The 16,915-nt window shown below is 39.9% G+C and overlaps 1 protein-coding gene across 6 annotated transcripts in view; it reads right to left on the bottom strand.

Moving 5' to 3' along the window:
- The window catches only part of PIK3CB (phosphatidylinositol-4,5-bisphosphate 3-kinase catalytic subunit beta), a 183,726-nt gene that overhangs the window by 3,071 nt on the left and 163,740 nt on the right, over positions 1–16,915 (bottom strand). For all 6 annotated transcript variants that reach the window (XM_073023562.1, XM_073023563.1, XM_073023564.1 and 3 more), the window contains 3 exons: positions 6,792–6,959; positions 5,664–5,787; positions 601–746 (listed from right to left, as the gene is read on the bottom strand). In XM_073023562.1, coding sequence (XP_072879663.1) covers positions 601–746; positions 5,664–5,787; positions 6,792–6,959 — 438 coding nt within the window. The remainder of the gene's footprint in view (positions 1–600; positions 747–5,663; positions 5,788–6,791; positions 6,960–16,915) is intronic.

Here is a 16,915-nt window from a genome sequence, read left to right as displayed (position 1 = left end):
CCCCTATTTCGCCAAAGAGAAAACCAGACCCACTGTATATTCTGAGGAAACCCAAACAGAACTATAAAGGATAGTGACAATCATTTGTTAAGTATGTGTGGGTTACATGATGTGTCTCTAATCATCATAGTAGCCCTTAATTTTATATTTTTGTCTCCATTTTAAGATGAAACAAAGGCAAAAAGACAAGTATTATGCTTGGGAACATGTAGATAGTCAGTAATAGATCAGAGATTTAAAAATTTGCCCTGAATCCTGGTTCCCTTACTGTACTCCATACACAATGACAGCAGATGTCTTTTCAGCATTTTCCTATCAACTGTCTTAATAGTTTCAGAGAATGTTCTGAAACAGGTAAAAGGTAGTATATTATTGGAAAAAAATACAGTAACTATTTTAAATTTCTAGCATTCTGTTTCTCCTATCTGAGAATTTCTAAACCAGCACAATAATCTGACAGGCAAATTCCCCCAAAAGCTTCCTATAATAAGACTGAATATCTCCCAGATCCACATAAACCACAGCCAAGAAATGCTAGACCAGGTGGTCAGATGAGAAAATGTTAGAAGTGTTCAGCCTTGGCACAAGGGCAGTACTCACCGGCCAAACTTTTCTGTATTTCCTGTTTTTCCTTGTTGAATGACATGGATGAAATCATAGGTAAGAATAAAAGGCACTCGCTCCCTTTTAATGCCAAACTTAGATTTGAAATTTCCAAGAATATGTCCAAAGTCAATGTGGAAGAGCTGGAAAACAAATGGGATTTAATTTCCTTCATTTTTCTGGTGGGTTCCAAATATAAAGGCAAAACCTCCACAGTCCTAGATCCCCAGGAACTATACCCATCCTCATCTGAGCCCTTCTTCCTCTGTTTATAGTCCACTGAGTCAGGTGAGAACAGAGCATATCTAACACTCATAAGACTTTTACAATCAATAATAAATAACCCTGATATTAAACTGTAGATATCTAGTGGAAAATGAGACTCTTTAGAAAGAAAAATACATCCAATAATTAAAATGTCTGATTTTTAAAAAGCAAAATAGTTCTATAAAACATAACAAGAAAAGAGTACAGGTTGGGTGTGATGGTTCACGTCTGCAATCCCAGCACTTTGGGAAGCTGAGGCAGGAGGATCATTTGAGCCCAGGAGTTCAAGGCCAGCCTGGGCAACAAAGCGAGCTCCATCTCTACAAATGAAGGAAAAAATTAACCCGGCATAGTGGCACACACCTGTGGTCCCAGCTACTCAGGACGGTGAGGTGGGGCAACTGCTTGAGCCTGGGAGGTCAAGGCTGCAGTGGGCCATGATCATGCCACTACACTCTAGCCTGGGTGACAGAGTAAAGACCCTGTCTCAAAAAAAGAAAAAAAAAAAAAGTACATCCTTGCCCTACTAGCTCCCCACATCGAGTGCTGCTCTTTAGAGGTAACTTCTTACTCTTCTCACTAGGTGTTTTTCCTGGTGTCTGCCTCCATTTTTCTAAATAATATGTTTATACTCATTTTTGCTCCCTAATTGTATATTACTATTCTTACTGTGGAAGATAAAGATTTAGTACTTTTATGCTAACATAATGCTACACACTGTGGCACATTATGTCATAATTTCTGGTTACATCAATTTCAGTGTTTTTATTTTTCACATGTTGTTCACCTTTTTTCCCTGAGAAAACTGTATGCATGTATTCATTCATTCATTTAGCTTAGTGTCCTATGACCTTAGCATTAATTCTTCCCAAACTCTCCTTAAAAATCTACAAATCAAACAACAACAACAGATCTACAAATCATTTTCAAAACTGTTTTCCAGACAGTCAGATAATCTACTGGTTTCTAGCTGGGCTGGTTGTTCTCTGGTGCTGCTGCAGAGCCATCATCCTGGGCCTTCCCTTTCCTCTTCTCCCATTTGGAGCCCGTTTTCTGTGTCCCCCATTACATTCTCTTTTGGTTGAGACCAGGGCTTCTCAACACTGGCACTAGACATTTTAGGCCATATAATTGATATGGGGTTCTGTCCTCTGTGGGTGTTTAGCAGCATCCCTGGCCTCTACCCACTAGACTAGCCCACCCCCCAGTTATGATAACTAAAACTGTTTTCACATATTAACAAATGCCCCTGAGGGAAAAATCACCCCACTTGAGAATTATTGGTTTAGGCTCGTTTTGGTAGATGCCCTTATTCTGGCAGTCTCTGAGAAAAGATGTAGAGGAGTGACAAGTTTTGTGACCCTGCAAGTTGGAAAAATTTCTTCATTCTACCCTTTATACTTGATTGGGCATGGTAGCGTGTGCCTGTGGTCCCGGCTGCCTGGGGAGGCTGAGGCAGGAGAATCGCTTGAACCCAGGAGGCGGAGGTTGCAGTGAGCCGAGATCGCGCCACTGCATTCCAGCCTGGGCCAGAGCAAGACTCCATCTCAAAAAAACCAAAAAAACAAAAAACAAACCACTTTGGTTATCCAATTTTAGGTTAGAAATCATTTTCCCTCAAAATTATGAAAGCTAACGTGCACTGTCTTATAACTGCCAATGTAGCTATTGAGGAGCCAAGTCATTTTGACTTCTAAACTCTGTTATGTGGCCTGCTGTGTCTCTGGGAAAGTTTTAGAACTTTCTCTTTATGTCTGATGCACTGAAATTTCATAGTGCAGGTCCTTAGTAAGGGTGTTTTTCTTCCATTATCAGATAATTTTTGTGCTATTTTGACTGGATATTCATGAACATTGGCTCTGGACATTGGCTCATGAACATTAGTATTATTTGCTTAGTAAGTGCCCTCCCTTGTTTCCTCTTCTCTTTTACTTCTTTTTTTTTGAGATGGAGTCTCGCTTTGTCACCCAGGCTGGAGTGAGTGGCATGATCTAGGAGGCTCACTGCAAGTTCCACCTCCTGGGTTCACAACATTCTCCTTCTTTCTGGAATTCCCATTAGGCTGAGAGTATACCTCCCTAGACTGAGTCTCTATTGTTTCTGGATCTTTTCTCTATTTATCGTATTTTTTGGGAGACATTAAGGCATGGTGGATTAAAGAAAAGAATATGAGCCAAACTGCCAGGGTTAAAATCCTGATACGTCTACTCTCTGTTCCTTTAATATCCTCACTTGTAAAATGGGGCTAATACCACCACTCTATAAGGTTGTCATCAGGCCTGAAGGCATTAGATTATATATAAAGCACTTACAACTATGCCTGCTACAAAATATTTACACTATTTCTATTTTAACTTTTTGTTTGTTCCTATTTCTAATTTTCAAGACCTCTATGTTCTGACTGTAAAAGACAGAATCCTATTATTACTTTAAAGATACAATGTATTTTTTTGCTTTGATTTTTAAAATCACCCTCTGTTTACTGCAGTTACCCTGTTTTCCCAGAGTTCTTTTCTTTTCTTCCCTATTTTGCTTGTTTAGTTTCTATCTTTCATGGTAGAGGCTTCCCTTAAATGTCTGCTAATCCAGTAGAGAGTAGAATAGTGGCTGCAGGGGCTGGGGAGATATTGGTCAAATAATACAAAATTTCACTTAGGAGGAATAAGTTCAGCAGATCTGTCTTACAACATGGCAACTACAGTTAACAACAATATATTGCATTCCTGAAAACTGCTGAAAGACTAGGTTTTAAATGTTATCATCACAAAAAAGATAAGTATGTGAGGTAATACACAGGCCAGCTCAATTTATCAAGTCCGCAATAAAGAGACATTTCAAAACAATATGTTGTACATGATAAACATAAACAATTATTGTCATTTTTTAAAAGTATATTAATCCTTAGCTGACCATTCATATTTAACAATGAATCACTAAAAAGCTGAATGAAAATTCTATGTACGTGGTAGGCTTGCTTGTTGATTGGTGGACTTCCCTGTAGAGAAACTAGGGAGAAATCTCAACTGTCGGATCTGTAGGACTTTTCAATGGAACCAATCAGATTTCTAGAATAGAATCATCTAGTCTCTCGCTGAGGGTCAACTATACATCTGGCTGCCAGTGTTCTTAGAACAAAGCAAGTGGAAGTGGCTGCAGATTGTACCATTTACTATGCCGCCTTTCATTCATCTCCATTTTTAATATGGGACCCTTTCCTGTAGCCTCTGTAGAAATAAGTGTGCTTGAGTCAGAACCAGTTTCTTCAGAGAATAAATCTATCTCCTACTTGGTATAGGGAAGGGGACTTGAGTGCCTAACTGTTCCATATATAAACTGCCAACTAGTTCTGTTTCAGCCTCTTTCTATATCCCTCCTTGAACAGGGATACATAGTGCCTCTGATTCCAGAGCTTTTATGAGACTTGCGTACCCCTTCACAAGTACTGACTTTCTATTAAGTCACTGCCACTTCTCTATCTCACTTTCTATCACCCTCAAGTCTGGTAATATGTTGCACCCACTGTGGCCTATTTTCCTATCATCTTTGACTTCTTGAGTTAACATATTTCTTAATTCCTTATTATTGTTTTAGGGGTGTATCCGAAGAAAATGGAGATAAATCTAAGTATTCAATGTGATTGGCCAGAAGTCCCAGGGAATCCTTTTAAGTATGGACACAAGATTCCTCAATCCTACATAGTGCATTCATGTATTATAGTGCATTACAAATTCATTCCACATCAACTCTCAAAGCCCAGGCCAGAACTAATCCAGATTTCCCAGGAGATACAAAACTCTGGGTCCCTCATGGAACCAAAGTTCACACAGTGACCCAGAGAGACTTTCATTCTAGTATGCTGCGAGTGTGGTAATTCCTAGGGTGGCTAAACTGAAAAATTATCTAAGATATCTCATCTGTCTTTGCTTAATACAAAAAATGTTTGCAAACATGTCACTCTGAAAAATGAAATTTTCATTTGAATACTTAAGCACTTTATAAATAACACGGCCTAGATTCCCTAGGTACCCCAGAATGCTATTACTCACATGACTGTTCTCCCTTCTCCCATATATGATTAGGTATGATGTTCTAAAAGAGAAAATAACTCAAGTGGGGTTCATCCCAACTTTTTTTTAAAGCATTGGTTATCTTTAAATTTAATACATCCAGTACCTTATCTGCTCCTTCTGTTAGGTACAAATGTATCCCAAATACAATTTCTTATATTGAAAGAAAAGGCCACTTTAACTATAAAAATTTTTTCAATAATTTTTTTTTTGAGATGGAGTTTCACTCTTGTTGCCCAGGCTGTAGTGCAGTGGGGCGATCTTGGCTCACTGCAACCTCCACCTCCTGGGTTCAAGTGATTCTCCTGCCTCAGCCTCCCAAGTAGCTGGGATTACAGTCGCCTGCCACCATGCCTGGTGAATGTTTGTATTTTTAGTAGAGACAGGATTTCACCATGTTGGCCAAGCTGGTCTCAAACTCCTGACCTCAGGTGATCTGGCCTGCTCGGCCTCCCAAAGTACTGGGATTACAGGCGTGAGCCACCACGCCCAGCCTTCAATAATTTTTTAAACAAATAAATGCTTACCATCTAACTTCAAGCAAGCAAACAAATTAATACACGTAATAGACTGTATATGAAATGAGAGGCGGTGAGAAATGGAAGTAAAGACAAAGACATGACACTGAGAATCACTAAAGAATCTGGCGGAGTTACACAGGAGATTATGCTATACGTAAGTAATGGCATTACTAAGGCCCTTGGCAGATCCTGAGGAGCAGCTCACCTGGCCAGTTTTTTTGACCATGATGTTGTCACTATGTCTGTCACCAATCCCAAGGACATAAGAAGCTACACAGTAGCCAGCACAGGACAGTGTAAATTCCTCAATGGCTCGGTCCAGGTCATCCCTGAACAAGAGAAAAGAATAGAAGCAAAAAAGGTTTTCAGCCTCCAAGCACGTAGAGTGAGACCCAAACCATACCTCTGTTTCCTTTTTAATTGTGAGGAGAACACAGAGCTGCCAAAACCATAAGAGGGAACATGTGGATCAGCCAAGGGGAGTGTGGGTGGTCATCACAGGGGCTGGGCTGAGAGAGCTGCCTTCAAAGACATTAAATAACTGGGCCTCAGACATTCAAATGTCCTGGGAGCTGTGTTTCAGTGGGGCTGTGAGTGGGCTCGTGTAGAGTAGTTAGAAGAGACTATGGCTTTGCTAGATCATGCTGGGGGTTGGAACATTTTTGTTAGTTTTGACCAAAGACTGACTACAATTTCATGTTTAAGACTTAAGCACTGCAGTTTCAACCATTTAAGTCACTGACTTCAATTAGAAGTAAGTAATAGAGATTCCCTGGAGACAAGGCCTTAAGATCAAAATTTGGAAACTGATTTTCATATTAAAAAAGTCCTCGATAAAATGTGTCTAACTCTGAAGTCTTTAGCCAAAAACACTTGCAGACCACTTCCCCCTCACTGTGAAATTCTTTTATTTCCTATACATTAGTGCTTTTCTAACACCATAGTCATAATTCCAAGCATTGCATTTTTTAGTTTGGAGAAATCACAATCTACAAACTCATTAAAAACTCACTTAGGTTCATATATTCACATAATTAGAGAAGCTGATGCACTTGAACAAAGGCTTTAATATGTTATCTTTAAATACTTAAATTCATAGATTGTAACTTTACAGCAGAGCTCCAAACTTTGATCTAGATAAAGTAGAATTCAACATTCACCAACTACAAGACTTTAGGAAGGGTTATGTGTCATTTTGTTCTAACATGAAATTGAAGCAATAGATAAAAAACACTAGTATTTCCTCTAACACACTGATGACTTCTATTGGGAGCATATAGTATTTGTTTGGCTGTTTGTACAGAAAAATGATAATTAAACAGAATAAACTAACCCAGAATTGTATTCTTTAAGCCAGTTCAGAAGGGCATCTTTGTTGAAGGCTGCTGCAGCAGCCACATTGCTACTGTTCAGCTGAATGTCAGCAATTGTTTCAGAGGTGCTCACAACTTCAATGAGGCCAGAGCGATCTCCTGTTGCTAAACAGCCATAAGGCAACATCCTGGAAGGAAAAAAATGGGCATAAAGAGTCATATTTTCCTTAAAATGAAACATTAATTTGGTAAGATTTTCCCTTTAATTTTTTAAAAAAGTTTTATTATTATTGATATACTTGCTATTACTATATTATTGTCATATGGAAAAACACAAGTTCTACCAAAGAAATCTCTTGGCCAACAGGAGTAATTTACAAGGATTCCAATGTGCCAATTACATATAAAATTTTTTATCTAGTTATTCTGGTGAAACATTCTATTTGCTTGTGTAGGTGGACAGAAGTACATGGATCAAAGTCTTTCACTCTTACTCTAAATTTCAGGGAAATAAACTACTCTTTATGGAATACCCAGTAAGTGCCATGTGCCAGACTAAACCGTTTACATATTATGTTGGTTAAGGGAAACTCCATCCTTCTGGTTGTTCAAGCCTACAGTCTTTTTTTTTGTTTTTGTTTTGAGACAGGGTCTCGCTCTGTCACTCAGCTGGAATGTGGTGGCATGATCTCAGTTCATTACAGCTTCAACTCAGTGGCCTCCAGCTATCCTCTCACCTCAGCCTCCTGAGTAGCTGGGACTACAGGCATGCGCCACCATGCCGGGCTAATTTTTAGAAACTTTTGTTGAGACAGGGTTTGGCCATGTTGCCTAGGCTGCTCTTGAACTCCTGGACTCAAGTGATCCTCTCACCCCAGCCTCCCAAAGTGCTGGGATTATAGGCATGAGCTACCACACCTGCCTAAGTATGGATCTTCACTGTTGTATCCTCAGTGCCTGAGAATAGGCCTAGCACACAGTAGGTGCTCAATGAATATATTAAAATGAATAAACAAATTGAATAATACAATCCCTATAAGGTAAGTTACCAATTTTACAAATGAGTAATGTAAGCAATTTCCCAAAAGTCACACATTTAACTAAGTGGAAGATCTAAGACTTAAAGTTGGGCCTTAGATGGGTTTTAGATTAAAAAGATGTAAAAATGTCTTTACAAAGACAGTCACTGATTATGTAACAGGCTGCTTCTTGTGAGTGAAAATAGATAGGGAGGCTGATTTAGATGAAGAACTGCTACATGTTTTACAGTTCACAGTGACTGAGCAAAGAGTTAAACCAGAGCAGCAAAAGCAATACGACATCAGTGGGTCTTCATGCTGACTTCTCATTTCTTGAGTTGAGATTTTACCTCCCCAATTGGACTGCAAACTCTTTGGAGATGGCAACTTTAACTGAAAAGAGGTGACTGGATATTTACAAAGGACTAGTCGTCTGTCAGAAAGATGAGAATTGATATTCTAACTAGACCAAAACATTCTGAAAAATAGATTATCAATTAAATTTTTTGCTCAACTAATAGGTGGAAGTTTGCTTTGATTTGCACTTATTTGACGCCTAGTAAAGATAATTATTCTCAGATCTCTTTTGGCCATTTTTTTTCTTTTTTTTAAGAGTCAGTGTGTCTCTGTTGCCCAGGCTGAGTGCAGTGACACGATCATAGCTCACCATAGCATCAGACCCATGGGCTCAAGGCAATCCTCCCCTCTTTGGCTCCAGAGTAGCTGGGACTACAGGTGAGTGCCACTACGCCTGGCTGGTTTTTTTTGGTTTTTGTAGAGATGGGGTCTTGCTTTGTCGCCAAGGCTTGTAACTCCTGGCTTCAAGTGATCCTAATGCCTCGGCCTCCTAAAGTGTTGGGATTACAGGCATGAGCCATTTTGCACCTGGATCTTTTAAGCATTCTAAGATTTCTTTTGTGACTTAGCTATTTACATTCTTTGTCTATTTATTAGGGCTTTAGACATTTTCTTCAGTAACTTATTTGAGCTCTTTGTATATTAATATTACCTTTTTCTCATTTTGGTTGCAAATATTTTCTCTAATTTCTATTATAATAAGAACACTAAAATGGAATGAGATATCTTGAAAGGTTCAAACAAAGATCAGGTAGCTACAGAAAATACAATGGATGGAATTCATGTACTCAATAAATACTTGGGTACAGCTAACCAAGCATTGTGTTAGATTCTGGAGATACAGAAATAAGCAACAAACAAACAAACAAACAAGAAAACCAAAGAGCAGCAGTTCCTACACTCACTGAGCTTATAAACTGCAAATGTACAATGTGCATGTGTGACCTCTGTATAAGGAAGAAGTGCCAGGAGAATATGGTAGGAGTTAAAAAAGACTTCCTGGCCGGGTACGGTGGCTCACACCTGTAATCCCAGCACTTTGGGAGGCTGAGGCAGGCAGATCATGAGATCAAGAGATTGAAATCATGCTGGCCAACATGGTGAAACCCTGTCTCTACTGAAAATACAAAAATTAGCTGGACGTGATGGTATGCGCCTGTAGTCCCAGCTACTTGGGAGGCTGAGGCAGGAGAATCACTTGAACCCAGGAGGTGGAGGTTGTAGTGAGCCACTGCACTCCAGCCTGGTGACAAAGCAAGACTCTGTCTTGAAAAAAAAAAAAAAAGACGTCCATGTGGAGGAATGACAGCAGGGCTGGAGGAGAGCACAAGGGGGAGCACAACAGAAAGATGAGGAAGGCAAAATAAGTGTTGAAAGGACCATGCAGGTCCCTGTTGGCCATGTGAGGACTTCTGTCATACTCCTAAAAGCACTGAGAAAGCCTCTGAAGGACTTTATGAGTGACAAAGAGAGGCTGTGTGTTGTGGGGAGGAGGGAGTATATGAGTGTGTTAGCATGTATCACAATCAGTTTCTAAAATTAAAGTTTCTAAAACTCCTTCCAAAAAAAAATTAAATTATTTTATGCTTTTTTAAAAGCACTTTTCAGCCAGGCACAGTGGCTCATGCCTGTTATCTCAGCACTTTGGGAGACTGAGGCAGGTGGATCACCTGAGGTCAGGGGTTCGAGACCAGCCTGGCCAACATGCTAAAACCCTGTCTCTACTAAAAATACAAAAAATTAGCCAGGTATGGTGGCAGGTGCCTGTAATCCCAGCTACTCGGGAGGCTGAGGCAGGAGAATTGCTTGAACCCAGGAGGCAGAGGTTGCAGCAAACCGAGATTGCATCATTGTACTCCAGCCTGGGCAACAAGAGCAAAACTCCATCTCAGAAAAAAATAATAATAAAAAAACTTTTCTAGTTCTAGCAAAACGAGGTTGGGAGCAGAACTGTCAAAATACAAAATAAGAGAATGAAGCATTCTTCTAATGCAGCATTAATGTTTTTAATGACACCCCTTATTCTTATCATGACATAACACATGTAAAGCAAACACTGCCAGGTTAAAGAGCACTTTCTCACTTTCCTGCATCTCCTCTCACTCCAGTTGCAGCCAAAGTAGGCAGAAGTCCAATAACTTCCTTTTCAAAAGCAGGCAATGATAAAAGCTTTCAGTGCCTTGAGGGTAGAATGTTCACAATGAGAAGGAAAAACATCCTTCTCAGAGACACAGTTTGACAGAAGTCAAGCTGGGGACAAACTCTTGGGCCCTGATCATCTCACCTAGGTCCCCTTTGCACTCAACTTCTACACTTCTTATAAAGGCCAAGACTACAATTTCAGTAATGTTTACCCTCCTTTCTCAGACTTTCTAACTCAAGTAGCAATTTGTTACCTTTCACACTAAATCAAGCATTTAAAAATGAAATAAATTCTACAACACGGGGATTGCAGCACCATATCCTTACTCTAAACAGGTATATAGCAAGTTATCTGGTTTTAAAAATTTGTTTTTTACAACTTGTATATATTCATGCGGTAGAAGTGCAATTTTGCTAGAGTGATATATTGCACTGTGGTGAAGTCAGGGCCTTCAATGTAGAAACACACATTGTACCCACCAAGCAACCTACCATCAACCACCCATGCCAACCCTTTAAGTCCCCATTGCCCATCAACTCATACCCCGCTTCTATGTGTATATATTATTTAGCTCCTACTTATGAGTGAGAATATGTGGTATTTTTCTTTCTTATCTCTGATTTTGACTCCAACACAATGACCAAAGTCTGAGTAGTACCTTAGCCCATGGCTTCCAAAGGAGAAAAGTTTAAATCTTTTACCTAATGCTTGCATTATTTCCACCTTCTTCCTCCAACCCTCTGAGACTGCTGACACCACTGTCATTAAATAACTTTTGTATAGGTCTCTTAAAAGGGAAGTAGACCAGGCGTGGTGGCTCATGCCTGTAATCCTAACACTTTGGGAGGCCAAGGTGGGCAGATTGCTTGAGTCAAGGAGTTCAAGACCAGCCTGGACAACATGGTGAAACTTTGTCTCCACAAAAAGTACAAAAATTAGCCAGGCATAGTGGCAGGTGCCTATGGCAGCTACTCAGGAAGCTGAGGTGGAAGATCACCTGAACCCAAGGGGTTGAGGCTGCTGTGAACCATGATTGTGCCACTGCACTCCAGCTGAGGTGATGCAGTGAGACCCTGTCTCAAAAAAAAAAAAGGGATGTAAAAGGTAAACTCCATTAGTGTAATTCGGATATGAAGTCTTAATGGAGGCAACTGTCAAAAAACTGATTTCACATGTATTTGTTGGGGCGGAGTGGGGGCGTGCAGAGGACTGGCAAATCTACCCAAGGCTAGATAGGTTTACATGTACCCAGCCTATAAGATTTGCTTATTACTTGTTCGCCAAAGGAGGTCAAGGTGACCTAACATATCAGTGTCTTACAAATGATCTAAGTTGACATGAAAGATACCAAAAGATTATTTTGGAACATCACAGAAAAATGAAGACGAGCAATATGCATTTTAAATCATGCAAACATGGCACTGTTACAAGTACTAAAATAGTAATGTACAGAAGGTACCTCAAGATTTGGGATTGACCTTAAAAGAGTGTGTGCTACGTGACCCACTTTAACCTAAACAGCTGGCCAAAAGAAAAAACAAACAAAATAGAAACATTGGAGCACATATATTTATAGAAACAGTAAAAAAGGTTTGGTGAGAAAAAGGTATCAGTTTGGAAATGAACTTAAAAAAAATTAAAGTCCTTCATTTTTTAAAAACATGGGGTCAGAGTACAAAAAGTCAGCAAAGATTCCTCTGGACAGACGAGTTCCTTTTTCTTCACACAATGTTTCCCATCAGCTAGACACTAGATTTATTTACAGCACTCCCACATGTGGCTGCCTCCCATTGTCTGAGGTCACAATGAACTTCATTTGATGCTAAATGTGCTTTACATTTAGATAAATAAAATAAAAACTAAGAATAACTTCGTTGGGGTTTTCAATTAGGCTGATGGAACTAAGAATGCCAGGAAATAGTCTTTAGCTTAGCTTTTCATAACTAAATGAGGCTCATCATATGGTGTGAATCTACTATTAGCAAAGAAGACCACTGTGTAGCTTCTGTGCTAACCTTGGAAAGAACAAATGAATTACTAAACTTCAGCTTGAAGTTTCCCTCCTTTTTTGTGGGATCAGTCAAGTAAAAACATATTCCTGGGGATTTACTTTATATAGGAGGAGTTGGTAAACTCTTCCCGGAATGAGCCAGACAATAAATATTTTAGGCACTACAGACTAAACACTCAACTCTGCAGTTGCAGCACAAAAGCAGCCATCCATAATATGTAACTAAATGGCTGTGTGCCAGTAAAACTTCATTTACAAAAACAGGTAGCCCAGGTCCCACTGGGTTTATGGTCCTCAAGCAGACAGTTTATTCTAGTGACCTATTCCCCTCACCTATGCAGTATACCTTATGAGTGGTTGAAAAACTTGCTACCTATTCAAAGCTACCAATTCTATTTTTACATAGCTGCATTAGAAATTCCTCCTAATTTAAAAGAAAAAATCTGTCACCTGTGGTAGCCACGGTGTCCTTTTTAGATGAATTATGATCTCTTTTCTTTATTCTAATCCCATCTACAATCCCATTAAAGGAACAACACTCACATCAAATTGCTCTTTCTACCTTTACACTACTGGAAAGTGTAACTTGAAAAACCTAAAAATAAAAGATTATTTCTTTAAGAAAAAAAAAAGCAAATTTAGGTATTTTAGGCACCATTATACTTTGATAAACCAAGATTAGTACTAGACATGTCTTACCACAATTGTTTTCTCACTTAGCCAGATGGATAAAATAATAAACAGACATTAATTAGAGTCTGACAGTCCTGGATTTGAATTTAGCTCTGCCATTTAATATTTCTGTAACCTTTGTTTAAAATCTCTAGCACTTTAATTTTTAATGTGTTAAAAAGAAATAACATAGCCCTATAGAGTTGTAAGCCTATATGATATTACTTACGAGAAGAACTTAATACAATGCCTGGTTCAGTTAATAATAAAGGGTGGCTACATATATATTTCATAATGAACAGACTATAACTGAAACTTAAGAAATTAATCAGGAGATATTATAATCTTGCAGGAACAAAGTCGATGTCAAGTCTAACCATTTCTAGCAACCTTGTAGACTAAGTAGCTGTAGATACTAAATCACATTTAAAAAATGGTAAGTCCAAAGGTTTTATAAATGGGTGTGGCTAAAAAAGAAAGAAAAAAAGACCTCTAGGTTCCAAAAATAGAGATTACTCACAGCAGTGGCTCAGGAAGTTAAGACTTGGCTGACATTTCAATGCCCACCAAAAACAGTCATGGACTTAGGCCCATGAGGTAGGATCTGGACCCGACATCGAACTAATGTTTGGACTAAGGCTCAAAATCCTAAGGAAACTGAACACTTGAACAAAGGATTCTTTTTTTTTTTTTTGAGACGGAGTCTCGCTCTGTCACCCAGGCTGGAGTGCAGTGGCGCAATCTCTGCTCACTGCAAGCTCCACCGCCTCCCGGGTTCACGCCATTCTCCTGCCTCAGCCTCCTGAGAAGCTGGGACTACAGGCGCCCGCCCCTACGCCTGGCTAATTTTTTTGTATTTTTAGTAGAGACGGGGTTTCACTGTGTTCGCCAGGATGGTCTTGATCTCCTGACCTCGTGATCCACCTGCCTTGGCCTCCCAAAGTGCTGGGGAACAAAGGATTCTTAGGAAAGCAAATTTACTTCTGCGCAGAGGGGTGCCTCCTTCGCCAGTTGCCACGAGAGCACACCTGAACAAAGGGGCACTAGAGCCTTTATTCCTGACGCAAGTCCTGTCCCTGTACTCTTTCCCCATTGGCTGGTGTCGGGTTGTACAACCTAGACTAATCCCGGTTGGCTAAACATTTGATTATTTTTAGATAGGGTGGGCATGTAAAAAAAAAGTGGAGAGGAAGGGGAAGGGGTATCTGTAATGAGCTAGAAAGTTAGTCCTCTTTCTAAATAAGGAAAGGAATGTGAGCTGGTACTGATAACGCTTGGTACTGTGGCGTGCCTGCGCATCTAACAAAGGCAAAAAGGAAAAAAAGGGAGAAAAAGGAGAAAAAAAGCAGGGGGTAATATGAATTAAAGAATAAAAGATTGATCAGATTATTTGGAGAAACCTCATCATATCCCACACCACACAAAGCTGAGGTCTGGGAGGACTGGAACTTGAAATATCTGTTCACTGATCAGACGATGTGGTATAAAGTTTCCCATCTGCCCCCAGAAACTGGGTGGGCAAGAAAAAAAGTTTCATGTAAGTGCAAAAATTCAAGCCTTCCCACACTCTCTTGTGAGATCTAAATATAAACGATGAGGTGTGATGGTCTGAAGGTAGGGAGTTAACATAAAAACTGGTTGATCGTGTGTACCGGCCTTTGGCAACAGCACAAACAAAATACAAACTCATTTTTACAGATATATTCATAACCCAGGAAGCAAAGGACCTTTACAGAAAACATAATATCCATCAATAATGAATTCAAAACTGAGTATTATTAACTATATCAGGAAATGAATAAAGTTACACAGATAAATGAAAAAGTAATATCCCAAGAACTAAAAAAGAACAATATGAAAGAGACTTTAGGCTGGGCGTGGTGGCTTACACCTGTAATCCCAGCACTTTGACCTGGGAGATGGAGCCAGGTTGATCACCTGAATTCAACAGTTCGAGACCAGCCTGGCCAACATGGCGAAACGCTGCCTCTACTAAAAATACAAAACTTAGCCGAGCATGGTGGCGGCTAATCCCAGCTAATGGGGAGGATAAGGCAGGAGAATCACTTGAACCTGGGAGGTGGAGATTGTAGTTGGCCAAGATCGTGCCACTGAACTCCAGCCTGGGCGAGAGAGCGAAACTCCATTAAAAAAAAACAAAAACAAAAACAAAAAAAAACGGCTGGGCATGGTGGCTCATGCCTGTAATCCCAGCACTTTGCGAGGCCAAGGCAGGTGGATCACGAGGTCAGGGGATCGAGACCAGGAGATTGAGACCACGGTGAAACCCCATCTCTACTAAAAATACAAAAAATTAGCCGGGCGCAGAGGTGGGTGTCCGTAGTCCCAGCTACTCGGGAGGTTGACGCAGGAGAATGGCGTGAATCCAGGAGGCGGAGTTTGCAGTGAGCCAGGATTGCGCCACTGCACTCCAGTCTGGGCGACAGAGCGAGACTCCGTCCAAAAAAAAGAGAGAGAGAGACTTTAAAATGAAAGAGATGTAAAAGAATAGACAGTCTAAGCAGAAAAAAAATACAATACAGGAGAGTAAACACTGTTGCAGAGGTAATTAATTAACTGGAAAAGAATAGGAAATTACTAAGAAAGTCACATAAAGATATGGAAAGACTCAGCCTGGTCTCAATGCCAGAGCACACAGAGACTTGAGTAAAACTGTTATAATAAGATATGAAAAGATAGAAAATATGGAAAGTTAAGAGACATAAAGGAGAGAATAGGAAAGTTTAACATAAATCTACTAGAGCTGCAGAAAAAGACGAGAGTAGAACTGCAATACTGAAGGAAATGTTCAAACTTTTTAGAAACTAAAAGATGTGACTTCTTTGAAAAGGCACAATGAAAATGGTGATAAAAAAAGAAAAGAAATACACACGCACAATTGTGTATTGTGCCTGCAGACACTAGAGGCAAAGAGAAACTTTTTGATGCACTAAGGTGTAAAAAAGACATTACTTACAAAGAACCAATAACTAGACTGAGAACAGACTTCTAAATACAGAGACGAGAAGACAAATGAATAATATCCTCAAGGCTTCTGAGGAAAACAGTCAATTTGGATTTCAAACTTCTATAGCCAAATGATATCAAACTCTGAATATATACTTTTCCATAAAAGCAACAAGAATATGAACAAAAATTGTCGGAATCAACTATTTTAGAGTTCTCAAAATATAACAAAGGCTTGCAGCAATCTAATGAGTGTTTATTTAAAACACACACACACACACACACCCCCTTGAATCTCTTTTGTTTTACCATGGCCTAGTCCCAACCCCCTTCCCAGTTATGTGGTAGCCTTGACAACAAACAGCCCACAATCATGGTGAATGCAAGTCTGACAGCCACTAGGGGAAAGAAAAATGAAGTTGGAGCTCCTTCAAAGCCCAATTCCCACAGAACTGTCATTCTTTGGCCTCTCTGGTAGTTTCCAGGAAGATCCCACTTACAATACTATGTTTATTTGACCTGACTCAGACCTCACCTAGCATGAACTGCCTTTTTCCTGGGGAGTTTCTCAAAAACACTCAGAGGCATCTGTTTAACATTGAAGCTGTCTTGGGGGTAAATAACAGCTGGGGGAACCAACAAGCTAACTGAAAGCTTAAAAGGAAAAGATAGGTAATTAGATGTCCATATGGTGCATTGAAAAGCTCCAAAATTACTGGTAGGAATCTAGAAGGCCATGTGCATGGATACTATTGTGGATTCCCAGGTCTGTGTACATGCAGAGGAAAGAGCTTACAAGGCCCTGGCTCTCAACTATGGCTAACTTGGGGGCCTTGTGAAAGCAGAAAGTTAGGGCTAAGGCACAATTCTGAACTACCAGACTGACTATTGAAGGCATGATCCAACATGCACATAAAGTGCCTCAGCAGACTGGAAGAGGGGTGGATTCCAGGCCTTTAAGAAAATCAGGTCAGG

Source organism: Chlorocebus sabaeus, chromosome 15 (assembly GCF_047675955.1).
Source record: "Chlorocebus sabaeus isolate Y175 chromosome 15, mChlSab1.0.hap1, whole genome shotgun sequence".
NCBI classification, from domain to species: Eukaryota; Metazoa; Chordata; class Mammalia; order Primates; family Cercopithecidae; genus Chlorocebus; species Chlorocebus sabaeus.
The sequence above is the reverse complement of the archived record's forward strand: the minus strand, read 5'-3'. Positions and strand labels throughout refer to the sequence as shown.